The 25,394-nt window shown below is 45.0% G+C and overlaps 1 protein-coding gene across 3 annotated transcripts in view; it reads right to left on the minus strand.

Annotated features, from left to right (window-relative positions):
• Window positions 1-25,058, minus strand: part of SEPTIN5 (septin 5) — a 47,268-nt gene extending 22,210 nt beyond the window's left edge. The window contains exon 1 of one of the 3 annotated variants that reach the window (XM_058158427.1): window positions 25,040-25,058. Coding sequence is in view for 2 of the 3 variants with exons in the window: in XM_058158424.1 (XP_058014407.1) it covers window positions 497-586 (90 nt within the window). In the remaining variant the exon portion in view is untranslated. Of the gene's footprint in view, window positions 1-496; window positions 722-25,039 lie in introns of those variants that run through there. The other 2 variants (XM_058158424.1, XM_058158426.1) reach the window with 2 other exon arrangements.
• Window positions 25,059-25,394: the final 336 nt, after the last annotated feature.

The following is a 25,394-nucleotide window of genomic DNA, read 5'->3' on the forward strand; positions in this document are numbered from 1 at the left end:
TTTTGAAGGGAAGATGATGCTTCTCCCGGGTTATCCTTCTCTCTAAGGCAGGGGTCTCCAACCTTGGCAACTTTTAAGACTTGTGGACTTCAACTCCCAAAGATCTGGTCTCAAATCTACGTGGGCGAGAGCTTCTTAATAGGTGGTCCTTCGGTTACGACCATCGTTGAGCCTGGAATCGTGGACGTGAGCCATGCTGTTAAATTGGGTTACCGTGCATCTGATTTGACGACTGTTTCTTGCTTTAACAGATTAACAGAGTTGGAAAGGACCTTGGAGGTCTTCTAGTCTAGCCCCCTGCAGAAGCAGGAGTTCCTATACCAGGGGTCTCAGGGGGCTGAGGATCTCTGGGAGTTGAAGTCCACAAGTCTTAAAGTTGTCAAGGTTGGAGACCCCCTGCTCTAAGGCAGCCCCTTCCCCCTCCTCTTCCCACCCGCCCATCCACCTACTCCTTCCCTTTCCAATTTGGGTCCTCGCTCTGCAGATATCCTGGTACCTTCAGCTTGGCAGAATGACTCCGCTGGGTTTGAGTGCGGGGTAAAAGCAGCTTTTCCACCAACTGTTCTTGCAGGATGACCGAGTCCATCGGAAGGAATCGTGCAGAAGGCCGCCCCCGTCCCCGTCCCGGGGGTGGGGGGAGCTCCAAGCATCAAACTATAAATGGATAAGCGCAGAGGAGAGCAGCCCCCAATTCAGGAGTTCTTATCCAGTTTTGACTAACTGTATCTGGAAGGCACAAGTCCGCCCACCCACTCGCACCAGCCAGAGGGCTGGGATTTCCTGCCCAACTCTTACAGGCTTACTCAGAGGGAAGGGAGGAGAAAACCTGTGTGTGTGTGTGTGTGTGTGTGTGTGTGTGTGTGTGTGTGTGTGTGTGTCTGTGTGAACACAAAGGAGAACATCCACTGCGGCTAATAGGAAGCTTCCTAGAGTGAGCATTGGCACCCTGATCATGGCAATGGAGCCTAGGGGTTATAACAAAGGCTTTGAAATAGGAATTGGGGGGGGGGCTCAAATCGGCTATTCCTCTCCCATACTTTTTGATAAATAGAGAGGTGTGGGGAGGGAGGGGGAGGGAGGAAAGGAGGGAGGGAGACACAGAAACAGAGGCAGTCAGAAAATGATAGATGAGAGAGAGGGACAGACATCATAGATAGATGATGGTTGGATGATACAAAATGATAGATAGGTAGACAGATAAATAGATAGATGATAGATAGATAGATAGATAGATAGATAGATAGATAGATAGATAGATAGATAGATAAAAGCGAGAGAGAGAGAGAGAGAGAGATAGTTAGATAGATGATAGATAGATAGATAGATAGATAGATAGATAGATAGATAGATAGATAGATAGATAGATAGATAGATAGATAGACAGACAGACAGACAGACAGACAGATAGATATAGATAATAGCAGGATAGATAGATAGATAGATAGATAGATAGATAGATAGATAGATAGATAGATAGATAGATAGATAGATAGATAGATAATAGCAAGAGAGAGAGAGGTAGGTAGGTAGGTAGGTAGGTAGGTATGTAGATAGGTAGGTAGATAGATAGATAGATAGATAGATAGATAGATAGATAGATGATAGATAGATAGATAGATGATAGGCAGGCAGGCAGACAGACAGATAGATAGATGGATGGATGGGGATGGATAGATGGATAGATAGATAGATAGATAGATAGATAGATAGATAGATAGATAGATAGATAGATAGATAGATATGGATGGATATATAGGTAGAGATAGGTAGGTAGGTAGGTAGGTAGATGATAGCAAGATAGATAGCAAGATAGATGGATGGATGGATGGGTAGGTAGGTAGGTAGGTAGGGTGAATGGGTGCGTGGGTGGATGGATGGACGGACGGACGGACGGACAGACAAATGAAGACAGATAGATAATAGAAAATGGTACATAAAAGAAAGGGAGAGGGAGTGGAGAGAGAGAGAGAATGTCTTTATTGGATTTCAACATCAAACATTAAAATGCAAACTAAGATAAAGGAGAAAGGGAAAGGGAATGACAAAAAAAAGTTTAAAAATGACCCCAAAATTATACCTCAGACAAATACAACCAAAGAGACCTCAACTTTCTTTTAGTACAGAGAATTTCACAATACAATACACCCACCTCTTTCTAAGTTTAAACAAATAACGCCCATCTATTTTAATATATTAGCAGTCAACCTACTAAAAAAAGCCTAGAGAGGTGGTGGGCGAGTGCTGGTCTCTTGCGGCTGCGCAATGACTCGAGGCTAGCTCCTCGCTTGATTCCTCCTCCTTGCCTGGCTGGGAATTCCCAGCAAACACAATAGAGATTATCATTTTCAAATGGGGATTTTAATGCCCACAAAATAATACACAGATCCTCCTTCTGCACAGGCACAAAACTCAACCAGGCTGTTCAGCTAAAGAATCGTTCTTGCATTTTGTTGCAGTACAGCTGACATGCAATACAAATTGCCCGTTCTTTCAACCACTTCCCAATTCTGATTTCTTTTGCCCAAGTCAACTATTGTGCAATGAGGAGGAAGTGGCTCCTTTGTCCAACAACCTGCTAGAAATTTACTTATATATAAGATTAATTAGTGCAGCAGCGGCCAAAAAAGCCAACACAATTCTAGGCTGCATCAACAGAGGGATAGAATCAAGATCGCGTGGAGTGTTAATACCACTTTATAATGCCTTGGTAAGGCCACACTTGGAATACAGCATTTAGTTTTGGTCGCCACGATGTAAAAAGGATATTGAGACTCTAGAAAGAGTGCAGAGAAGAGCAAGAAAGATGATTAGGGGACTGGAGGCTAAAACATATGAAAAACGGTTGCAGGAACTCGGTATGTCTAGTTTAATGAAGCGAAGGACTAAGGGAGACATGATAACAGTCTTCCAATATCTCAGGGGCTGCCCCAAAGAAGAGGGAGTCAAGCTCTTCTCAAAAGCACCTAAGGGCAAGACAAGAAGCAATGGGTGAAAACTAATCAAGGAGAGAAGCAACTTAGAACTAAGGAAAAAATTCCCGATAGTTAGAACAATTAATAAGTGGAACAATTTGCCTGCAGAAGTTGTGGATGCTCCAACACTGGAAATTTTTAAGATGATGTTGGATAGCCATTTGTCTGAAGTGGTGTAGGGTTTCCTGCCTGGGCAGGGGGCTGGACTAGAAGACCTCCAAGGTCCCCTCCAACTCTGTTGTTGTTGTTGTTGTTGTTGTTGTTGTTATTATTATTATTAATGTTGCTTAAACATCTCACAGGGAAGAGGGGGTGGACATATTTTCCCAAGCACCTCCCAAGGGCCTCTGTAGCTCAGACTGGTAAGACAGTCTGTTATTAACAGCAGCTGCTTGCAATTACTGCAGGTTCAAGCCCCACCAGGCCCAAGGTTGACTCAGCCTTCCATCCTTTATAAGGTAGATAAAATGAGGACCCAGATTGTTGGGGGCAATAAGTTGACTTTGTATATAATATACAAATGGATGAAGACTATTGCTTGACATAGTGTAAGCCGCCCCGAGTCTTTGGAGAAGGGCGGGATATAAATGCAAATTTAAAAAAAAAAAAGCACCTGAAGGCAGGACAAGAAAGAAATGGATGGGAACTAATCGAGGAGAAAACCAACCTGGAAATAAGGAGAAATTTCCTGGCTGGGAGAACAATTCATCAGTGGAACAGCCTGCCACTGGAAGTTATGGGTGCTCCATCACTTGAGGTTTTCAAGAGGAAACTGGACATCAATTTGTCTGGAATGGCATAGGGCAGTGATCGCTAACATTTTTGCCGTCGCGTGCCAAAAGTGGGGGGACCGCGGGGGGTTCACACGCATGCATGCCCACACCCTTAATTCAGTGCGCTCTACCACCCCCTGTGCTCCCTTTGCTTTTGGCATGCAATGGCACAGTGGCCACGATAGGCCTATTTTTCACCCTCCCAGGTTCCAGAGTCTTTCTAGGAGCCTGGGGAGGGCGAAAACGGTCTTCCCCACTCCCCGGACGCTGCAAACGGCTCATTTCCCAACTTCCAATGGGACCGGAAGGCCCGTTTTTCGCCCTTCCAGGCTCCAGAGTCTTTCTAGGGGCCTGGGGAGGGCGAAAATAACCTTCCCCATCCCCAACCCCAGAGGCTGGGAAACAACTCGTTTCCTGACTTCTGGTTGGCCCGGAAGGCCCGAAAATCAGCTGGCCGGCACACACATGCGCTCCAGAGCTGAGCTAGGGCAACACTCACATGCCCCCCGATATGGCTCCACATGCTACCTGTGCCAGGCGTGCCCTAGGTTGGCCATCATGGGTATAGGGTCTCCTGCTTGAACAAGGGGTTGGACTAGAAGACCTCCAAGGTCCCTTCCAACTCTTTTTATTCTATGCTCTATGTTCTATCGTACGCCAAAACCATGTTCCACATCTTTTTTTCTATTTTATTTTTACATTTGCCCCAACTTTAATATTTTATTGCAACATTTGTTTTATTGCAACAATTTATTTCTTACTTTAAAAGAAAGATCAGCAGGAGAATACTGACTTGGAGCTGGCACGGATTACATTTAAAACTCCAAGGTTTGATTTTATTCGTTGTTGTGTTTTTTTTAAAAAAAAAAAAGCTTTTGCTTTGAACAAGGTCAGGGTCAGATTCTACCAGCTGCTCAGCTTTGAGATTATAAATTGTCTTCCGTGACTGCAATGTTCACCTTAGACCACCAGAGGTACGTCAAGGACTATAATACAGACAATTATCATATACTTGGGTTGCAAATCATGGTCTATCTTCCCAAGAGTTAAGGAATAAAAGAGGATTCCATACGTAAGTGGCCAGTAGAGGGGAGCGTGCATAAGTGCACTGACGTGCCTATCGTCCCTGTCATTGTATTTTTATTCTCTTGTTCTTGTTCTCGTTTTTGTTTGACCAATTCCAATAAAGAAGTAAAATAAATAAATTCTGGGAACTGAAGTCCAAACAAAGTTACTATACACACACACACACACACACACACACACACACACACATTTGTTTTCTGAGGTTTTTGCAGGTGTTTGTATGTAGGTCTTTGCTTGTTCCGGTTTTCTCCCGCGTAAAATTGGAAGTGTCTTGGCGACGTTTCGATGAAGTCTCATTCGTCATCTTCAGGCTGGTGTTTACAGCTTCGTGCTTCTACAGCTTTTGCTCCTAGAAGCACGAAGCTGTAAACACCAGCCTGAAGATGATGAGTGAGACTTCGTTGAAACGTCGCCAAGACACTTCCAATTTTACGCGGGAGAAAACCCGAACCACCAAAGACCCCCACACACACACACACGTTTTCTGAGGTTTTTGCGGGTATTTTTATGTAGGTCTTTGGTTATTCGGGTTTTCTCCCGCGTAAAATTGGAAGTGTCTTGGCGACATTTCGATGAAGTCTCATTCATCATCTTCAGGCTAGGGTTTACAGGCTCGTGCTTCTACAGCTTATGCTCCTAGAAGCACGGCTGTAAACACCAGCCTGAAGATGATGGATGAGACTTCGAAACGTCGCCAAGACACTTCCAATTTTACGCGGGAAAAAACCCGAACCACCAAAGACCCCCCCACACACACACACACGTTTTCTGAGGTTTTCGCGGGTGTTTGTATGTAGGTCTTTGATTATTCGGGTTTTCTCCCGCGTAAAATTGGAAGTGTCTTGGCGACGTTTCGACAAAATCCCATTCGTCATCATCAGGCTAGGTGTTTACAGCTTAGTGCTTCTAGAAATGTGTGATGGCAGCTGTTTCTTCCTTTTAACTGCTAGTGGGGGTTTGAACTGAAGCACAAAGCTGTAAACACCAGCCTGAAGATGACGAATGAGACTTCGTCGAAACGTCGCCAAGACACTTCCAATTTTACGCGGGAGAAAACCCGAACAACCAAAGACCTACATATATATATATATATATATATATATATATATATATATATATATATATATATATATAGAGAGAGAGAGAGAGAGAGAGAGAGAGAGAGAGAGAGAGAGAGAGATTATGCCTTGGCGTTATAATTTATGTCTGTGTTTTGTGCCTGTTGTTTTTCTTTCTCCGTTATTACTTTAAAAGCATTAAAAATACGAATAATAATAAAGGGGAAAAACTAGAACCTGCTTTTCTAGCACCCAAAGCTTTCCCTGGCCTTGAGGAAGACCAATCAGGGTGCAAAACCTAACATTTACCAGCCAGCAAATCAACCTAACTAAACGGGATACAGACTAAACAGTGCAAAATAGCAAATGTAAAAAAAAAAAAAGGGACAATCCTAGCTCAAAATACCCTCCTTCTCTATCACAATCATTTCTTTGTCCAGCGTGAAATCAAAGGGAAAGTGATGTCCCCATCTGACACGCTGGGCGGGAAAAGCCCTGATTTATAAATTGGCAGATCATTTCACCCCAAAGAGATGCCCATCATTAAAGTTGGCGGAAAACCAACTTTATTTTGAACTCCTTGGTACAAGGAAAGGATGCTAAAGGATAAAGGAATGCGTGCTGTGCCCAGAAAGTCAAAAATCAGATTTAAAAAACAACAACACTCTAAATCAAGTGTTTTTTCAATACTGGCAACTTTTAAGATGTATGGATGTCACCTCCTGAGATTCCCCACTGTGCATATTTTACCATGGGTGGACTTCAACGCCCAGAATTCCCCAGACAGCATGCTTTTAGAGGGATGGACTTCAACTCCCAGAATTCTCTAGTCCTCATGTTTTAAGATTGGTGGGCTTCAACTCCCAGAATTCCCCAGCCAGCATGCTTTTTAAGATGTTTGCACCAACTCCCAGAATTCCCCAGCCAGCATGCTTTAAGATGGGTGGACTTCAACTCCCAGAATTCCCTAGCCCTCATGCTTTAAGATGGGTAGGCTTCAACTCCCAGAATTCCCCAGCCAGCATGCTGTCATTTGCACCTCTATAACTGTCTGGTTCGGTTCTGCAACCCAACAAGAAAAACACAGACTTCAGAGGATAATTAGAACTGCAGAAAAAATAATTGCTACCAACCTGCCTTCCATTGAGGACCTGTATACTGCACGAATCAAGAAGAGGGCCGTGAAAATATTTACAGACCCCTCGCATCCTGGACATAAACTGTTTCAACTACTACCCTCCAAACGACGCTATAGAGCACTGCACACCAGAACAACTAGACACAAGAACAGTTTTTTCCCGAAGGCCATCATTCTGCTAAACAAATAATTCCATCAACACTGTCAGACTATTTACTGAATCTGCACGACTATTAATCTTCTCATAGTTCCCATCACCAATCTCTTTCCACTTATGACTGTATGACTATAACTTGTTGCTGGCAATCCTTATGATTTATATTGATATATTGACCATCAATTGTGTTGTAAATGTTGTACCTTGATGAACGTATCTTTTCTTTTATGTACACTGAGAGCATATGCACCAAGACAAATTCCTTGTGTGTCCAATCACACTTGGCCAATAAAAATTCTATTCTATTCTATTCTATTCTATTCTATTCTATTCTATTCTATTCTATTCTTTAAGATATATGCACCAACTCCCAGAATTCCCCAGCCAGCATGCTTTAAGATAGTAGACTTCAATTTTCATAATTCCTCAGCCAGCATGCTTTAAGATGTGTGCACCAACTCCCAGAATTCCCCAGCCAGCATGCTTTAAGACAGGTGGACTTCAACACCCAGAATTCCCCAGTCAGCATACTTTACGATGTATGGACTTCAATGTCCAGAGTTCCCCAGCCAGCGCGCTTTAAGACAGGTCAACAGCCAGCCATGCTGAGCAGAGAATTCTGGGAGTTGAAGTCCACCCATGTTAAACAGGATGGCTACGGAATTCTGGGAGTTGAAGTCTCCACTTCTTAAAGCTGCCAATGTTGGGGGAAAAAATCTTGAATCCTACCCTTAGGTTATCAAAACATAATACCTGCGTTCAAATACAATCAAAACAAATCATACGGTGGTTTAAGGAAAATATCCAGGTTATGATGGCAGGGTTCACACAACACACCGAATTAGAACAACAGAATAATGGATTTGTAACTTCCATTGAGATAATGCTGGAGGTCAACATTTTGTAACAGAATAACAGAGTTGGAAGGGACCCTGGAGGTCTTCTAGTCCAACCCCCTACTTAAGCAGGAAACCTTGGCCTATACCATTTCAGGCAAACAGCTGTCCAGTCTCTTCTTAAAAACCTCCAGAAATGCTCCCCTACACCATTTTCAACTAGCTAGGATGTTGAGGGAACCCAGCCGGATCAGAATTGTTTTCACAGACCAACAAAATAATTGAAGCTCACTGGCTCATTCTTAGTTTTCTTCCTTTATTTCTCCTGAAGAAATGAGCAGAAAGCAAAACTAAGCCAGTTTTCTAAATTTTAACACTCACCTTGTTTTAAATATAATAAATGTAACCAGCCGGGCGCAAAACAATTTAAAACCGAACAAAAATCAAACACAAGACATTCACTTTACAACTCCTTGTGTTATGTAAACATAGGGCAGGTCAGACTTGCTTCAAAAACAAGACCATGGATTATTTCAAGAAGCTTTCCGTATTTTTATAGTGTCTTTCAACAGCAGCTATATTTTTCCAATTGTTTTTACAGGGGAAAGAAATAAGAAGAAAAGATATAAATATTATTATTTAGATGTTCTATTAAAAGAGCATTATCCCAAAGGCGTCACATTCCAAAGAGGAAAAACAAAAAATTGAACATTTCAATGGCTTCCATTCTTCCAGAAGAATGGTGTGCACCATACAGATATAAACATTTGTTGTTAGTTGTAAAGTCATGTCCGACCCATTGCGACCCCATGGACAACGTTCCTCCAGGCCTTCCTGTCCTCTACCATTCTCTGGAGTCCATTTAAGCTCACACCGACTGCTTCAGTGACTCCATCCAGCCACCTCGTTCTCCGCCGTCCCCTTCTTCTTTTGCCCTCCATCGTTCCCAGCATTAGGCTCTTCTCCAGGGAGTCCTTCTTTCTCATTAGGTGGCCAAAGGATTTGAGTTTCCTCTTCAGGATCTGGCCTTCTAAAGAGCAGTCAGGGTTGATCTCCTCTAGGACTGACCGGTTGCATCGCCTTGCAGTCCAAGGGACTCGGAGGAGTCTTCTCCAGCACCAGAGTTTAAAGGCCTCCATTCTTTGACACTTGGCCTTTCTCATGATCCAACTTTCACAGCCATCCATTGCAACTGGGAAAACCATCGCCTTGACTACACACTTTTGTGGGCAGGGTGATGTCTCTGCTATTTAGAATGCTGTCTAGATTTCCCATAGCTTTCCTCTCCAGGAGCAAACGTCTTTTAATTTCTTGGCTGCAATCCCCATTTGTGGTGATCTTGGAGCCCAGGAAAATAAAATCTGTCACTACCTCCATTTCTTCCCCATCTACAAACATACAAACACAGAGAAAGAAAGAGAGAGAGAGAGAGAGAGACAGAAAGACACAGAGAGAGAGAGAGAGACAGACAGACAGACAGACAGACAGAAACAGAGAGATCACCAGAGGGTTGGACTAGCAGACCTCCAAGGTCCCTTCCAACTCTGTTATTCTAGATTCTCTTTTATATTGTCTATCACCCTATCATAGCAACTGGCGTGGTTTTTTAAAAACTGGAAATTTGTGTTACTTTTTCCTCTGCTGTTCTCATTCTCGCTAAAGACATCGTTCAAAACGTTGTGCCTTAAAATAAGATTTAAAAGAGTTAGGCACTGGAGAAGAAGAAAGCGAGAAAGATTGAGTCTGATTCAGCCAAGTGGAATTATTTCAGGAAATTCATTCTGCCAACAAATGAAGCACTGAGTCATTGGCGCTGGAAAATACACCTGTTTCTCTGACCCTCCCAGCCCAGAGGGGAAAAAACAGTTTTGGTCCTCATGTACAAAATTGTGATAAGGGAAAACTGCCTTGCAAAGAAAGAAAGAAAGAAAGAAAGAAAGAAAGAAAGAAAGAAAGAAAGAAAGAAAGAAAGAAAGAAAGAAAGAAAGAAAGAAAGAAAGAAAGAAATTTCTGCTCCAAATTAAGAGCCGGGAAAGGAGAGGCAGTCAACAGCTTTGGAAAGTGACAGATATAAAATCCTGAGGTGGTGAAGAGTGTCGCAGCAAATTTGTTGGGCTAGGTTTCTAGATCTCATGATGGTGGACAGCGATGAAACTACGAGGTGAGGAGATCTCGCTTCTTTCAGGTCTGGTTGCCCATTCTTGTACAATAGAACTCCCAACTTGTTGTCAACCAAAATAAATTGAATGTGGTTCTTGCCTCAGCTTGCAGGAGGATGTGAAGAAGTAGAAAAAAGAAGAAAAATGAAAGTGGAAGGAGGAGAAAGAGAGGAAGAAGAAAAAGGAGAGGAGGGAGGAGGAGGAGGAGGAGGAGGAGGAGGAGGAGGAGGAGAGGAGGAGGAAGAGGAGGAGGAGGAAGGGTAAGGGGAAGAAGAACCGGAAGAAGAGGAGAAGGAGGAGGAAGGGGAAGAAAGGGAAGAAGGGGAAAAGGAGGAGGAGGAGGAGAAGGGGAAGAAGAAGGAGGAGGAGAAGAAGGAGGAGGAGGAGGAGGAAGAGGAAGAGGAAAAGAAGAAGAAGGAGAGGAGGAGGAAGAGAAAGAGGAGGAGAAGGAGGAGGAAGAGGAAAAGAAGAAGAGGAGGAGGAAGGGTAAGGGGAAGAAGGACGGCAAGAAAAAGAGGAAAAGGAAGGGGAAGAAAAAGGGGAAGAGGAGGAGGAGGAGGGGGGGGAAGAAGAAGAAGAAGAAGAAGAAGAAGAAGAAGAAGAAGAAGAAGAAGAAGAAGAAGAAGAAGAAGAGGAGGAGGAGGAGGAGGAGGAGGAGGAGGAGGAGGAGGAGGAGGAGGACGAGGAGGAGGAGGAGGAGGAGGAGGAGGAAGAAGAAACAACAACAACTTGCACTGATGGTTGTCACATCCTCACTACCTCATTTAGAACTCTCTTATCCAATGCCAATTTTTTTACTCTCAGTTTCACGCAATTATGATCCTCCGCTAATAGTTCTTATTTTTCCTCCCGCAGCCTGTGAAAAACACACTTCTATCAGCAGCTACTTCCCCGTCTCTCTTGCCAACTCCCCGAAGTTGACAACCGGGTGGTTCACCGCACCCCGAACTCACAAACTCCCTCCTGTACATGCATGAACGATCGTCTGTAGCCGACCCAGAAGGATTATTTTAAAAAAATTAAAAATCACGTGTGTGTTTTTCTCCAAGCCTATCCAAAGTTCTCCGCAGTTACACAGGGCCTTTTTTTGCTCATTTGGGGCCAAGGAAAAGAAAAATACAGGACGACACGGAAAATAACTCACAAAGTCTACCCATTACGCTGATTTTCCGTAAACTGGTTTCAGCTGAGGTCGATTCAGTTCGCAGCAAACCTCGTTTAAAGTATGAATCGTATCCAGTTCATGGTGCCTGGCTGAATTATTATTATTGGTCTTCAGCATTCTCAAACACAAGGAAAAGAAAAAAGAAAACAGCTTTAGATCGCTTTTGGACTTGGTACTTGGGGCGAAAACAAACGAAGCTTTGATTTTGGGTTTTGCCGATGAGTTCGTTGTTTGAGAAACGGATCGTATAGATAATTATAAAAGTAAAAAATTGAGGTCATATGTTATTATTATTTTTTTAGAACTTTGTTTCCGATTGGTCTAAAACTTGGCAACTTCAAATATCAACCAGCAAATGCTTACAGTCTTACATATTGGTAAAAAGAACCCTAATTATATTGTATCTGAAGACCTAAAGTAGACAGCTAACATCAAAAACGTCATCAAAAAAAGCACAGCAAAGAATGTTCTTTCTGCGCCAACTCAGGAAGCTCAAACTGCCCAAGGAGCTGCTGATACAGAGGAATTATTGAGACTGTCATCTGCAGCTCTATAACTGTCTGATTAGGTTCTGCAACCCAACAAGACAGACACAGACTTCAGAGGATAATTAGAACTGCAGAAAAAACAATGGCTACCAACCTGCCTTCCATTGAGGACCTGTATACTGCACGAGTCAAAAAGAGGGCTGTGAAAATATTTACAGACCCCTTCACATCCGGGACATAAACTGTTTCAACTCCTACCCTCCAAATGACGCTATAGAGCACTGCACACCAGAATAACTAGACACAAGAACAGTTTTTTCCCAAACGCCATTACTCTGCTAAACAAATAATTCCCTCAACACTGTCAAACTATTCACTAAATCTGCACTACTATTAATCTTCTCATCATTCCCATCACCCGTCTCCACCAACTTATGACTAATAACTAGTTGCTTGTATCCTTACGATTTATATTGACATTGTTTCCCGGTTGCTGAGCCTCTGGTGGCTCAGACTGCTAAGACAGTCTGTTATTAACACAGCTGCCTGCAATTACTGCAGGTTCAAGTCCCACCAGGCCCAAGATTGACTCAGCCTTCCATCCTTTATAAGGTAGGTAAAATGAGGACCCAGATTGTTGGGGGGGCAATAAGTTGACTTTATATATAATATACAAAATGGATATTGCTAACATAGTGTAAGCCGCCCTGAGTCTTCGGAGAAGGGCGGGATATAAATGCAAATTAAAAAAATAATAATTGTACCCTATGACTATCACTAAGTGTTATACCTTATGATTCTTGATAAAGGTATCTTTTCTTTTATGTACACTGAGAGCATCTGCACCAAGACAAATTCTTTGCGTGTCCAATCACACTTGGCTAAGAAAGAATTCTATTATCTTATTCTATTAGGCTAAAAAGAGTTGGAAGTCAATGTTTCCCCTCCACCTTTTCCCTTATATCTTTTCCGTCCTCCCTCTTGCTCTTTCCCCATTATATTCATTTTTTCTTTGTAGAAGTCGTCCTCGACGTACAACAGTTCACTTAGTGACCGTTTGAATATTACAACAGCACTGAAAAAGTGAATTATGGCCATTTTTCACACTTACAACTGTTGCAAGCATCCCCATGGTCACGTGATTTACATTTGAATGTTTGACAATTGATTCACATTTATGACGGTCGCAGTGTCCTGGGGGTCATGCGATTCCCTTCTGAGACCTTCTCACAAAGCAAAGTCAATGATGAATTCACTTGATAACCGTGTGACGAATTTAAAGCCATGATTTCCTTAACAAGCATAGCACACACACAAAAAAAGGTCATGAAATTTGGCACGGATCACTTAACGACCGCCTTGCTTAGCAATCAAAATTCTGGACTCAACTGTGGTCGTAACTTGAGGACTAGCAGTCCTCGACGCACGGCCACAAATCGAGCCCACAATTTTTTGTGAGACATTTCCGAAGTGAATTTTTTGCCCCATTGTAGGACCTTTCTTGCCGTGGTTGTTAAGTGAATCACTGCAGTTGATAAGTTAGTAACCCAGTCGTTAAGTGAATCTGGCTTTCCCATTGACTTTGTTTGCCAGAAGGCGGCCGCAAAAGGGGATCACGTGACCCCCCCCCCGGGACATGTAACCGTCATAAATGTGAGTCAGTTGCCAAGGGCCTGAATTTTGATCACGTGACCAGGGGGATGCTTGCAACGGTCGTTAAGTGTGAAAAACAGTCCTAAGTCACTTTTTTCAGGGCTGTTGCACCCTTTGAAAATGTCACTAAACGAACTGTCGGCGAGGACTACCTGTCTTAGAATCAAAATGGGACGGAGCCAGCATCTAAAGACACATAAAAGGGCAGAAGCTCCTTGTTTTTTTTAAAAAAAATTCTTATTTAATAACAAAATAAAACCAAAATGCACAGGTACAGTATATGTGGTACCTTGCTCAATAGTAGTAACTGTGAGAGGGATCTTGGAGTCCTAGTGGACAACCATTTAGGTATGAGCCAGCCGTGTGCAGCAGCTGCCAAAAAAGCCAACATAGTTCTGGGCTGCATAAACAGAGGGATAGAATCAAGATCACATGAAGTGTTAGTACCACTTTATAATGCCTTGGTAAGGCCACACTTGGAATATTGCATTCAGTTTTGGTCGCCACGATGTAAAAAAGATGTTGAGACTCTAGAAAGAGTGCAGAGAAGAGCAACAAAGAGGATTAAGGGACTGGAGGCTAAAACATATGAAGAACGGTTGCAGGAACTGGGTATGTCTAGTTTAATGAAAAGAAGGACTAGGGGAGACATGATAGCAGTGTTCCAATATTTTAGGAGCTGCCACAAAGAAGAGGGAGTCAAACTATTCTCCAAAGCACCTGAGGGTAGAACAAGAAGCAATGGGTGGAAACTAATCAAGGAGAGAAGCAACCTAGAACTAAGGAGAAATTTCCTGACACTGAGGACAATTAATCAGTGGAACAACTTGCCTGCAGAAGTTGTAAATGCTCCAACACTGGAAATTTTTAAGAAAATGTTGGATAGCCATTTGTCTGAGATGGTGTAGGGTCTCCTGCCTGGGCAGGGGGTTGGACTAGAAGACCTCCAAGGTCCCTTCCAACTCTGATATTATTATATATTAATGTATAAAAAATCCATTTTCAGTTTAAACCGTTTTGCTGTCTGGGTCCAAATAGTTATGAAGGAAATAATCTTCGAAGCGTTTAAAGTGCCCCTCGCTTGTTTTTTTATGGGCTCCAAGATGGGGAATTCCTGCTGGATAAGCGACGGGGGGGGGAAAAACACATTAAATCCCGCTTCTGCGTCTTCTTCTTCTTCGCCTCGAACCCAGCAAGGAATAAACGCTTCTGAACTTGAGGGCCCAGAGAGAGAACAAACTGTGAAAAGATCCGGGGGATTTGCGGGGGGAAAAGGCGTTAAAGGTTTCGTTTGACTGTGTAACAAACAAGCAAACGAGGCGTCAGCCCGAGTCAACCTTGGCAAGCTCAAAAAAAAAGACACACACACAAAAAACAAAACACACACACCACACCCGCTATATTACTATATTCCTTGGCACCGGAACGCGGATTCCCGCCCTGGACTGTCAATGAAGGCATTCAAACAGCAAGGAAAGTAGTTGAAATGCTATTTGCGTTGCCTTCTTTATGAAAAGGCATTTTTGGGAGTCCTTGGTGCGCTCTGTGCTTGGTTATTTTCTTGCCGACGTTTTATGACCCAAACTAGGTAACATCATCAGTGCTAGAAGGGAGTTGGGGGAGGAGAAGGAGGAAGAAGAGAAGGAAGAAACGGAGGAGGACTGTGGAGTTCTTAGTGCTCTCTGAGCTTGGTGGTTTTCTTGCAGATGTTTCATGACCCAACTAGATAACATAATCAGGACTAGAAGGCGGCGGAGGAGGAGAAGGCGGCGGAGGAGGAGAAGGAGGAGAAGGAGGAGAAGGAGGAGAAGGAGGAGGAGGAAGACTGTGGGGTCCTTGGTGTTTTCTGAGCTTGGTTGTTTTCTTGCAGACGTTTCATAACCCAACTAGGTAACTTCATCAGGACTAGAAGGGAGAGGAGGAGGGGCAGGACTGTGGGGTTCTTAGTCCTCTCTGAGCTTGGTGGTTTTCTTGCAGACATTTCATTACACAAACTAGGTAACATCATCAGTGATAGAAGGGAGTTGGGGGAGGAGGAGGAGGAGGAGGAGGAGGAGGAGGAGGAGGAGGAGGAGGAGGAAGAAAAGGAGGAGGACTGTGGGGTCCTTGGTGTTTTCTAAGCTTGGTTGTTTTCTTGCAGGCGTTTCATGACCCAACTAGGTAACATAATCAGGACTAGAAGGCGGAGGAGGAGGAGGAGGAGGAGAAGGAGGAGGAGGAAGAAAAGGAGGAGGACTGTGGGGTCCTTGGTGTTTTCTGAGCTTGGTTGTTTTCTTGCGGACGTTTCATGACCCAACTAGGTAACATCATCAATGCTAGAAGGGAGTGGCGATTTGTGGAGAGGAGGAGAGGAAGAGAGGGAGGGAGGGGGGAGGAGGACAGCTGTGGGGTTCTTGGTACTCTCTGAACTTGGTGGTCTTCTTTCATGACCCAAACTAGTTAATATCATCAGTGCTGGAAGGGACTGGTGTTTGCAGGGAGGAGGAGGAGGAGGAGGAGGAGGAGGAGGAGGAGGAGGAGGAGGAGGAGGAGGAGGAGGAGGAGAACTGTGAGTTCCTTGGTGCTCTCTGAGCATGGCGGTCTTCTTGCAGACGTTTCATGACCCAAACTAGGAAACATCATCAATGGGTGGGGGAGGAAGGGAAGGAGGAGGAGGAGTTTAGGGTCTTCAATGTTCTCTGAGCTTGCTTGTTTTCGTGCAAGAGTACATTTCATTACGTAAACTAAGTAACATCATTAGCGCTACAAGGGAATGGGGTTTAGCGAGATGAGGAGGAGGAGGGGGGACTGTGGGGTCCTTGGTGCTCTCTGAGCTTGGCTGTTTTTCCTGCAGACGTTTCGCGACCCAACTAGGGAACATCATCAGAGCGTGAAAGGAGTGGGATTTAAATACCCACAGCTTTAAATAGCTTGCTTGCAGAGAGCAAACCTCTCAAAGACACAAAGATGAAAGCACCTACCAACGGTGTTTTTCAACCTTGGCGACTTATAAGATGCGGGAACTTCAATTCCCAGAATTCCCCGCCGATGCTGGCCTGGGGAATTCTGGGAGTCAAAGTCCCAGATGTGGAAAAAAACACCCATCCGGAGGCACCCCATCCCATCCCCTGCCTTCTCTTCTCCTGAACGTAGTAGAGAAAACGACTTGGTGTCATGGTCAATTTGCAGCCATGTCCCAGCACTGGCTGGTACCGGCCAAGAACGTACCAACGGGGCGTGCGGTTCCCAAAACAGGAGACAGCTTTGTGTGAGCCAGCAACAAAAGCTGCCCTGAAAGAACACAGCCCCACAGCTTCGAGGCACCCCACTGTCTTTTCTCCAAGTACCCAAACATTTGCAGAGCAAAGGAATTGGGGGAAAGAGGAACTTTGAGATCTGTTCCAACGGAGCTTTTGAACAGAAAAGGCTCCACTCTGGAGCTCTCCCAGCCCTGAGACACAAAGTCTTAGCAGTGTGAAAACTCCGTCAAAAAAAATTGTGCAAATTGGGGCCTTTGGTGGCTCAGCAGACTAAGTCTGTCTGTTATTAACACAGCTGCTTGCAATTACTGCAAGTTCAAGCCCCACCAGGCCCAAGGTTGACTCAGCCTTCCATCCTTTATAAGGTAGGTAAAATGACCTTATAAAAGGACCCAGATTGTCGGGGGCAATAAAAGTTGACTTTGTATATAATATACAAATGGATGAAGACTATTGCTTAACACAGTGTAAGCCGCCCTGAGTCTTCGGAGAAGGGCGGGATATAAATGCAAATAAAAAATAAAAAAATCCCCATTCCCTCTCCACTCCTGGGGGAAGGATATTACAAAATCTCCACTCCCACCTCACTCCGGGGCCAGCCAGAGGTGGTATTTGCCAGTTCTCCAAACTACTCAAAATTTCCGCTACCGGTTCTCCAGAACCTGTCAGAATCTGCTGGATTTCACCCTTGCTTCATACCTAAAAAAATTTACTTGAGTCCTGCAGTCCACCCTAGAAAGCTTTAGAAAACCCTAGACAGGCAAGATCATGAAACATTTTTTTTTTCCGGGGACCAAAAAAAAAAAAATCCCAGAAAAACAAGGAAAGATTGCATTTTTTAAAAAAAAGGACTTCCATTTTTTATTCCCGAAAGGGTTAAATCCTGCGTGACCAGACCCACCATATGCAGAGATTATCTGATGCATTTGTCTGCTTGGAGCATGAATTATTTAAGAGAGGGAAACCTCAGCTCAAGAATCCAGCCAGCTTCAGAAGACAGACTTCCATCTGCTGGGGTGTATATTGTATGCACCACTCTCAGTTATGTCATATGTCAAACCAAAAGGAAACCTACCGTGTTTCCCCGAAAATCAGCCCTCCCCGAAAATATTTAAACACATGCACAGCTGGTCCCTTCCATTTCTTCTGGTTAGGGTTAGAGAGACAGAGCTGGAAATCAGGTAAGACGGCAAGAGGAGCAAAATAAGAAGACCTCCCCGAAAATAAGGCCAAGCGCTTATTTCGGGGTTCAAAAATATATAAGACGGGGTCTTATTTTCGGGGAAATATGGTATCTATATCTATCTATCTATCTATTCTGCTTCCCCGAAAATAAGACATCCCCTGATAATAAGTCCAATTGGACTTTTATTTATTTATTTTATTAATTGTATTTGTATACCACCCTTCTCCCGAAGGACTCAGGGCGGTTAACAGCTTTGGAGCGCATGCACTAAAATAAGCCTCCCCCCAAAAGTAAGCCCTCCCCGAAAATATTTAAACGCAGAGCTGGAAATCAGGTAAGACAGCAAGAGGAGCCCCGTCTCGCTCCAAGCGCCCCAAAATAATAAGATCCCCCTAAAAATAAAGCTTATTTCGGAGGTTCAAAAAAATAGAAGACAGGGTCTTATTTTTGGGGAAACACGGTATATTGCAGAAATACCTTTTTTAGGGAGTGTCATTTGGGGTGGCAGAGAACCTACCCTATATCTAAACAGATACCAGCTTGGCGAGAACTACCGTGTTTCCCCAAAAATACGACGTATTCAGAAAATAAGTCCCAGCTTGATTTTTTTGGGAGTGAGCCTAATATTCGCCCTATGCCAGTGTCAGCGAAACTTTGGCGTTCCCACGTGCTAGAAGTGGCACCTGAAACCATCCCGTGAGGTATGCGCGGCCCTGCTGGCCTCTGCGTGCGCAGGAACTGCGATACCCGGAAGAGCAGCATCTATCGTGCATGCGCAAGCTGGCACCCAAACACCCAGATACCGGCATGGAAGCGCGCCCGACGAACACCCGAAAGGTCGGGTGCCAGCCTGTACATGTGTGCTGGAACGCCGCTCTTCTGGGGTCTGCCGCTCCTGTGCGCGCGACAGCCAGCTGACCGGTGCGCATTTGAGCACAGGAATGTGGAAGAGGAGCCGGCGAGGCCACGCATTCTTCACGGGATGGTTTCAGACACCAACACTGCCTATGCCAAAAGTAAGCCCTAGTGAAAGGGTGGGCGTGGCCAGCACAGGAGGCAGCCCTTCCCTTCCCCAGGCAGCTAATGGCAGCTAGGGCCCGTGAATCGCGACCCACGGATCAGCTGTGCTGATCGGGAGCTGCCCTTCATTCTAGCTTTCTGGGCACCTGGAGGTTTCTCTCTCTTCTACTGCACGGCTGGCTGGGGAATGCTGGGAGTTAAAGTCTTTTATTTTATTTTATTTATTTTATTTATTTTATTTTTTAACAACAAACAAACATAAAAATCTCATCAAACCAATTCCAATATGCTGGTGGGGTGTTTACATATCTTCTTGTGCAAAAACATCTCTTTCATACATCCATCTTACATTGTATAAATCTCTTATTCAATCTGGGTCTTTTCTAACATATCTTTCCTTCTAACCAGTAGTAAAATAAATCGCATATTTTATAGTATTGCTTATCTTCTTGTTCTCTAATTTCAAATGTCAATTTACTCATTCCATCATCTTCCTAATAATTTCATCTTGGAAAGGTAATTTCTCGTTCTTCCAATTTTTAGCTAACACAATCCTAAGTCCCACCCCCCATCTTAAAACCACCGAAGTTGAGAAACACTGTTCAAGACCGAGTTACGACAGAAATAATTTTGATTCCTGCTCGAGGTTCTAACTCAGCAATTTAAACCAGGACATCCAGCTGCTTTTCTTTAATGAAGGCTACTTGGGGTGAACGTACTCTTTCATTTAGAGAGAAATGGCATTATCTTTTTTTTTTTTTAAAAAAAAACAACACTCCATCCGGCAGCGGATTAAAAAGCGACGAAGATTCTCGGCGATCGGCAGAAATCCGAAAACAGTTTATCCGGCGGTTTAAACTTAATCCAGCCACCGCTGGATTAATGACGGTTTAACTACCGCTCGCCTCACAATCTGTGGGTCGGGATAAACTGACTCGGGGATGCTGAAGAGCCGCTTGGGTTGGGGAAAGCAACTGTATCCTACAGGTAAAAAAACCACCTCGGAAGTCATTTCGCGGAAATTGCACATGGACACAACCCCGCGATCCTAGACAGGCCGTCTTTGACTTTACACCCATTCTGTCAGTTTTGGAAGGCAATTTTCTTTTTGCTTCTTAACTGCCACATATTTTAGCTGGGGAAGTTGGGAGAGGGTTGTTGTTGGAGCGGTCGAAAGTTAGTCATAACAACATTCCGTATTCAAGGACTTTTGCCTGCGTCTGATGGAGACTGCCTAAAGATTGTATCCAGTTGAGTGTGATGAGTTGATTGGACAATGTGATGAACTTGTGGGTGTGAGGCAGGGCTGTCAACTGTCAACTGGGTGTGGAAAACCTGGAAGCTTTCAGTTTTGGGTTTTCCCAGCTGTGCCAACATGACATCTCTAATAAATTGGAACTTTGAGGAACCTCAAGCCTCAGAGCTTTATTTCGTTGGGGGTGTTCCTTGGAACCCTGACACATTCATTTAAGCAGCAGTTCGAAGTTACAACGGCAATGAATAAAATTGCAGACTACGTAGACTCATCCCCAAAGGACTGAGCCTGTCTTCAACAAGGAAGGGACCCAGGGCAGAAGACACCCTGCAGCCAAGAAGGCTCCACACCCATTTGCACCACTCAGCTGACCCTGAGGACTCAGACAAACCTCCAAGTGGCCTCAACGACCTTCTAAAAGGATGCAAATGACGAGATGTCTGCAAGGAGTATCAATCCTTCCATTTTCCCCGCCATTCAGTGAGAACCGAAGAAGCTTCTTGGATGAAACGTCTTTGAAGGAAAACAAGAGAGGTCCAGTTGCCTCCTGAAAAAGTGCTTTTGGGACACGGGGTTGTTAAGCAAACTCAGCATTAGGGCCTCTGGTGGCTCTACAGACTAATGCAGTCTGTTATTAACACAGCTGCTTGCAATTACTGCAAGTTCAAGTCCCACCAGGCCCAAGGTTGACTCAGCCTTCCATCCTTTATAAGGTAGGTAAAATGAGGACCCAGATTGTTGGGGGGGCAATAAAAGTTGACTTTGTATATAATATACAAATGGATGAAGACTATTGCTTGACACAGTGTAAGCCGCCCTGTATCTTCGGAGAAGGGCGGGCTATAAATGCAAATAAAAAAAAAAGATAGAGATAGATTAGATAGATTAGATAGATAGATAGATGATAGATAGATAGATAGATAGATAGATAGATAGATAGATAGATAGATAGATAGATGATAGATAGATAGATGGGCCTCTGGTGGCTCAGGCTGGTAAGACAGTCTGTTATTAACACAGCTGCTTGCAATTATTGCAGGTTCAAGCCCCACCAGGCCCAAGGTTGACTCAGCCTTCCATCCTTTATAAGGTAGGTAAAATGAGGACCCAGATTGTTGGGGGCAATAAGTTGACTTTGTATATAATATACAAATGAATGAAGATTATTGCTTAACACAGTGTAAGCCGCCCTGAGTCTTTGGAGAAGGGCAGGATATAAATTCAAATAAAAATTAAAAAAAAAGCATGGTACAGCGTAAGACAATGATGGCTAAGCTTTTTCTCGTCATGTGCCGAAAGCGCGCACAGACGCACACGAGAGCACACACGTGTGCCGGCACCCATGATGCAATGCGTGCCCCCCTGCGCATGCATGCACGCTCCCGACGCTGCCCCTACCCCCTGCGCATGCGCACGCGACCCCCCCCCACCTCCCATTTTTGGGTTTAGCAGTCCTCCCTGCAGCTTCCTGGGCCCTAAAACAGGCCATCAGGGAGGCATGCCGTACCCCCCCTCTGCTCCGCCCCCAGCATCCGCGCATGTGCGCAAACCCCCCACACACATATGTGCGCGCATTTTCCACATGCACCCCGCCTTCCGTGCATCCTGAAAAATCAGCTGGCCAGCGGGAGGCACACACGCCATGCGCAGTGAAGCTGAGCTGGTTGACCATTCGCGTGCCCGCAAAAAGGACTCTACGTGCCAGCTGTGGTACGCGTGCCTTAGGCTCGCCATCACGGGCATAGGAGAATAAGCCCATCAGGACAAGATTCAACAGTCCACCTGCCTTTAAAAGACCAAAGGCCACTCTTTGGAAGACACCAACATACACGTTTTGGACCGAGAGGACCGCTGGTTTGAAAGAGGGGTCGAAGAGGCCATCAAAGGGGAAGATTATAAATTGAGTGATTGCCATTGTACAGAAATAATGGTAGAATTAAACAAGTTGGAATGGTGTAAAGTCGGGGCTGCTCGGTAACCACTCTCGAAGGGAAAGGGTAAGGAAAGAGGAGTAAAGAAGGAAGAAAGTAGGTAGGTAGGTAGGTAGGTAGATAGGAAAGAAGGGAGGGAGAAGAAAGGATAGGAGGAGAAGAAGGAGGAGAAGATAGAGGGTTAGAAAGGATGGTAGTGAGAAGTGGGAAAGAGGAGGGGAAGTAGGAAAGCGAGGAGAAGGATGGTGGGGAAAGTCGAAGAAGGATGAGAAGGGTAGAAAGGATTAAGGGAGGGAGTGGCGGTCGAGCAGCCCAGATTGAGCATAATTTGAGTATAGGATCGACTGTTGTATAAGTGATTGTATTGTACACTGGTCAAATTGTGGGAATTATTATGGAAAATAAAAAAAAATTGCAAATAAAAAAAAAAGACCAAAGGCCACTCTTTGGAAGACAGCAACGTCCACATTTTGGACCGAGAGGACCGCTGGTTTGAAAGAGGGGTCGAAGAGGCCATCGATGTCCAAATTAAACAGCCCTCCCTCAACGGGGGAGGGGAGGGGAGGGATACGACATCATCGCTCTTCAGTGTACAACACAATCCTTTCGGCAGTTCCACGAAGGCTCCACACCCGTTCGCACCACTCAGGTGGCCCTGAGGACGCAGACAAACCTCCAAGTAGCCTCAAGGGCTAAAGGAATGCAAACGACCAGCTCTGTCTGCAAGGAATATAAATCCTTCCCTTCCCCCACCATCCAGTCAGAGCTGTGAAGAAGCTTCTTGGAGGAGAAGCGAAACGTCTTCAAAGAAAAAAAAACGAGAAAGCCCAGTTGCCTCCTGAAGAAGGTAAAAAAAGGGCAAGGAAAAAAAGTGACTTACGACCGATCCTTGCCCTTACAACCGTCGTCAAATCCCCAAGGTCACATGATCAAAATTTGGGTTGCTGGGCAACCGACAGGTGTTTACAACGGTTGCAGCATCCTGGAGTCATGTGATCACCATTTGCAACCTTCCCAGGCGGCTTCCGGCAAGAAAACTCAACGGAGGAAGTCCGATTGACTTAACGACCTCTTGATTCGTTTAACAACTGCAGCGATCCGCTTAACAACCTTGGCAAAAGCAGCCCTGAAATCGGGAACCGTTCACCTCACAACCATCTTCCCTTAGCAGCGGAAACTCCGATCCTAATTGTAAATGGAGGACTACCTGCAATTTCTAGCATAATCATCCTCTTTTAACGGCCCCATCTTCCCTGGCAGGGTGGAGTTCTGGGCAACTGAATGGAGCTAGCAGTGTTTACTGGCCGGAAGCCCTTCCTGTCGCCAGTGCGGAGTTTTGTTCGGCAGTTACATTCTCAGTGTGCCCAGAGAGAGTAATTATCTGCCTCTACCTAGGATCGAACTCACAGCCTCCTGATTGTGAGGTGAGAGCTCCACCTCTAAGGCCACCGCACCACTCCTTCAGTAGCACATTGTAGATCATCATCTTCTTCTTTTAACGACCCCATAATTCCTTGCAGGGTGCAGTCTGGGCAACTAAATGGAGCTAGCAGAGTGTTTTCATGGCCGGAAGCCCTTCCTGTCGCCAGTGTGGAGTTTTGTTCGGCAGATACATTCTCATCATGCCCAGAGAGAGAAATTATCTGCCTCTACCTAGGATCGAGGGGGACGCGGTGGCTCAGGGGCTAGGACGTTGAGCTTGTCGATTGAAAGGTCGGCAGCTCAGCGGTTCGAATCCCTAGTGCTGCCGTGTAATGGGGTGAGCTCCTGTAACTTGTCCCAGCTTCTGCCAACCTAGCAGTTCGAAAGCATGTAAAAAAGGCAAGTAGAAAAAATAGGGACCGCCTTTGGCAGGAAGGTAACAGCGTTCTGTGCGCCTTTGGCATTGAGTCATGCTAGCCACATGACCATGGAGACGTCTTCGGACAGCGCTGGCTCTTCGGCTTTCAAACGGAGATGAGCAGCACCCCCTAGAGTCGGGAACGACTAGCACATCTTTGCGAGGGGAACCTTTACCTTTACCTTTGCCTAGGATCAAACTCCTGATTGTGAGGCGAGAGGCTCCAGTTCTACTGCACCACTGCAGTTTCTATCGTGATGTGGGTGGATATTTTTCCAGGGCGGTACAGGAAGAAGAGAAACCGCTCCAAATTTTTTAGAAGCTGCTGTCCCTTGCCTCTTCCTTCACCAGGAAGAGAAAATCGGGAAATGCCATAATCAGGAGGAGTCCAAACCAATTAGCAAATAAAACTGGATAGGCTGGCTCTCCAAAAAAACTCGCCTAGCCAGCTTTGGCATAAAAAGGCTGTCTTTGAAACCCTGGGGAGCCCCACATGCTGGCTTCGGGAATCCCGCTTGGGAGACAAAAATTCAGGTCCTGCAAAAAACAACAGGCCAGCCTTCCGTTCCTGCAAATTTTTTCAGCAATCTTTCATTATTATTTTTTTCCGCATAACTCGTGAGGCAGATAAATACATTTTTTAAAAAATCCAATTGAAGGATGTGTTCCTTGCACTCCACCCAGAATTAAAAATGTTTTCATCAGCAGCAAAGCTCTGCGAGAGCAGATCCCCGGGGATGTTGTTTCGGCAGACATTTGCATAGGGCAGGTTTTTGAAAAAGGCTGCAGAAGCACAGAGGCGGAAGGGAAGGGAAGGAAGGGGGCCCGACGTATATTGGAGGGGGGGAAATTGATGGAAATTGGTAGCTGTTGGCTCTTGTTCGGGAGGGAGGATGGTTTAACAATATCCTCCTGCTGGCTGGGATCAAAGGTTTTATCATCCCTGTGCACAGCCGTCCAAGAGAAGGGGAGTAAAGAGTCTGTAGAGCAGCGGTTCTCAACCTGTGGGTCGGGACCCCGTTGGGGGTCGAATGACGATTTGCCAGGGGTCGCCTAAGACCATCGGAAATATGGGAAGTATACTTGCGAGTCGAAGAATCGCGCTCCAATGGTTGACTCCACAAGCCAGCTGCAGGCTCTTCAAATCGCTAGCCAAATTCGGCTTCAGGCGCAATGAATTAAAAAAGAGAGAAAACTTTGCTCTGATGTCTCCCTCTCAAGCCAGCCGCAATCACTCCCAATCGCTAGCCTAATCTGGCTTCAGGCGCGATAAACTTAATAGGGGAGGAGTCTCCGCTTTAATACCTCTGTCCTCAAGGCAATCGCAAGCAGTTCAGATCGTTAGCCAATACGGCTTCAGGCGCGATAAATTCAAAACGAAAATAATTTTATGGTTGGGGGTCGCCACATAGTGGGGAATTGTATTAAAGGGGTCGCA

The sequence above is a fragment of the Ahaetulla prasina genome, chromosome 15 (assembly GCF_028640845.1).
Source record: "Ahaetulla prasina isolate Xishuangbanna chromosome 15, ASM2864084v1, whole genome shotgun sequence".
Classification (NCBI taxonomy): Eukaryota; Metazoa; Chordata; class Lepidosauria; order Squamata; family Colubridae; genus Ahaetulla; species Ahaetulla prasina.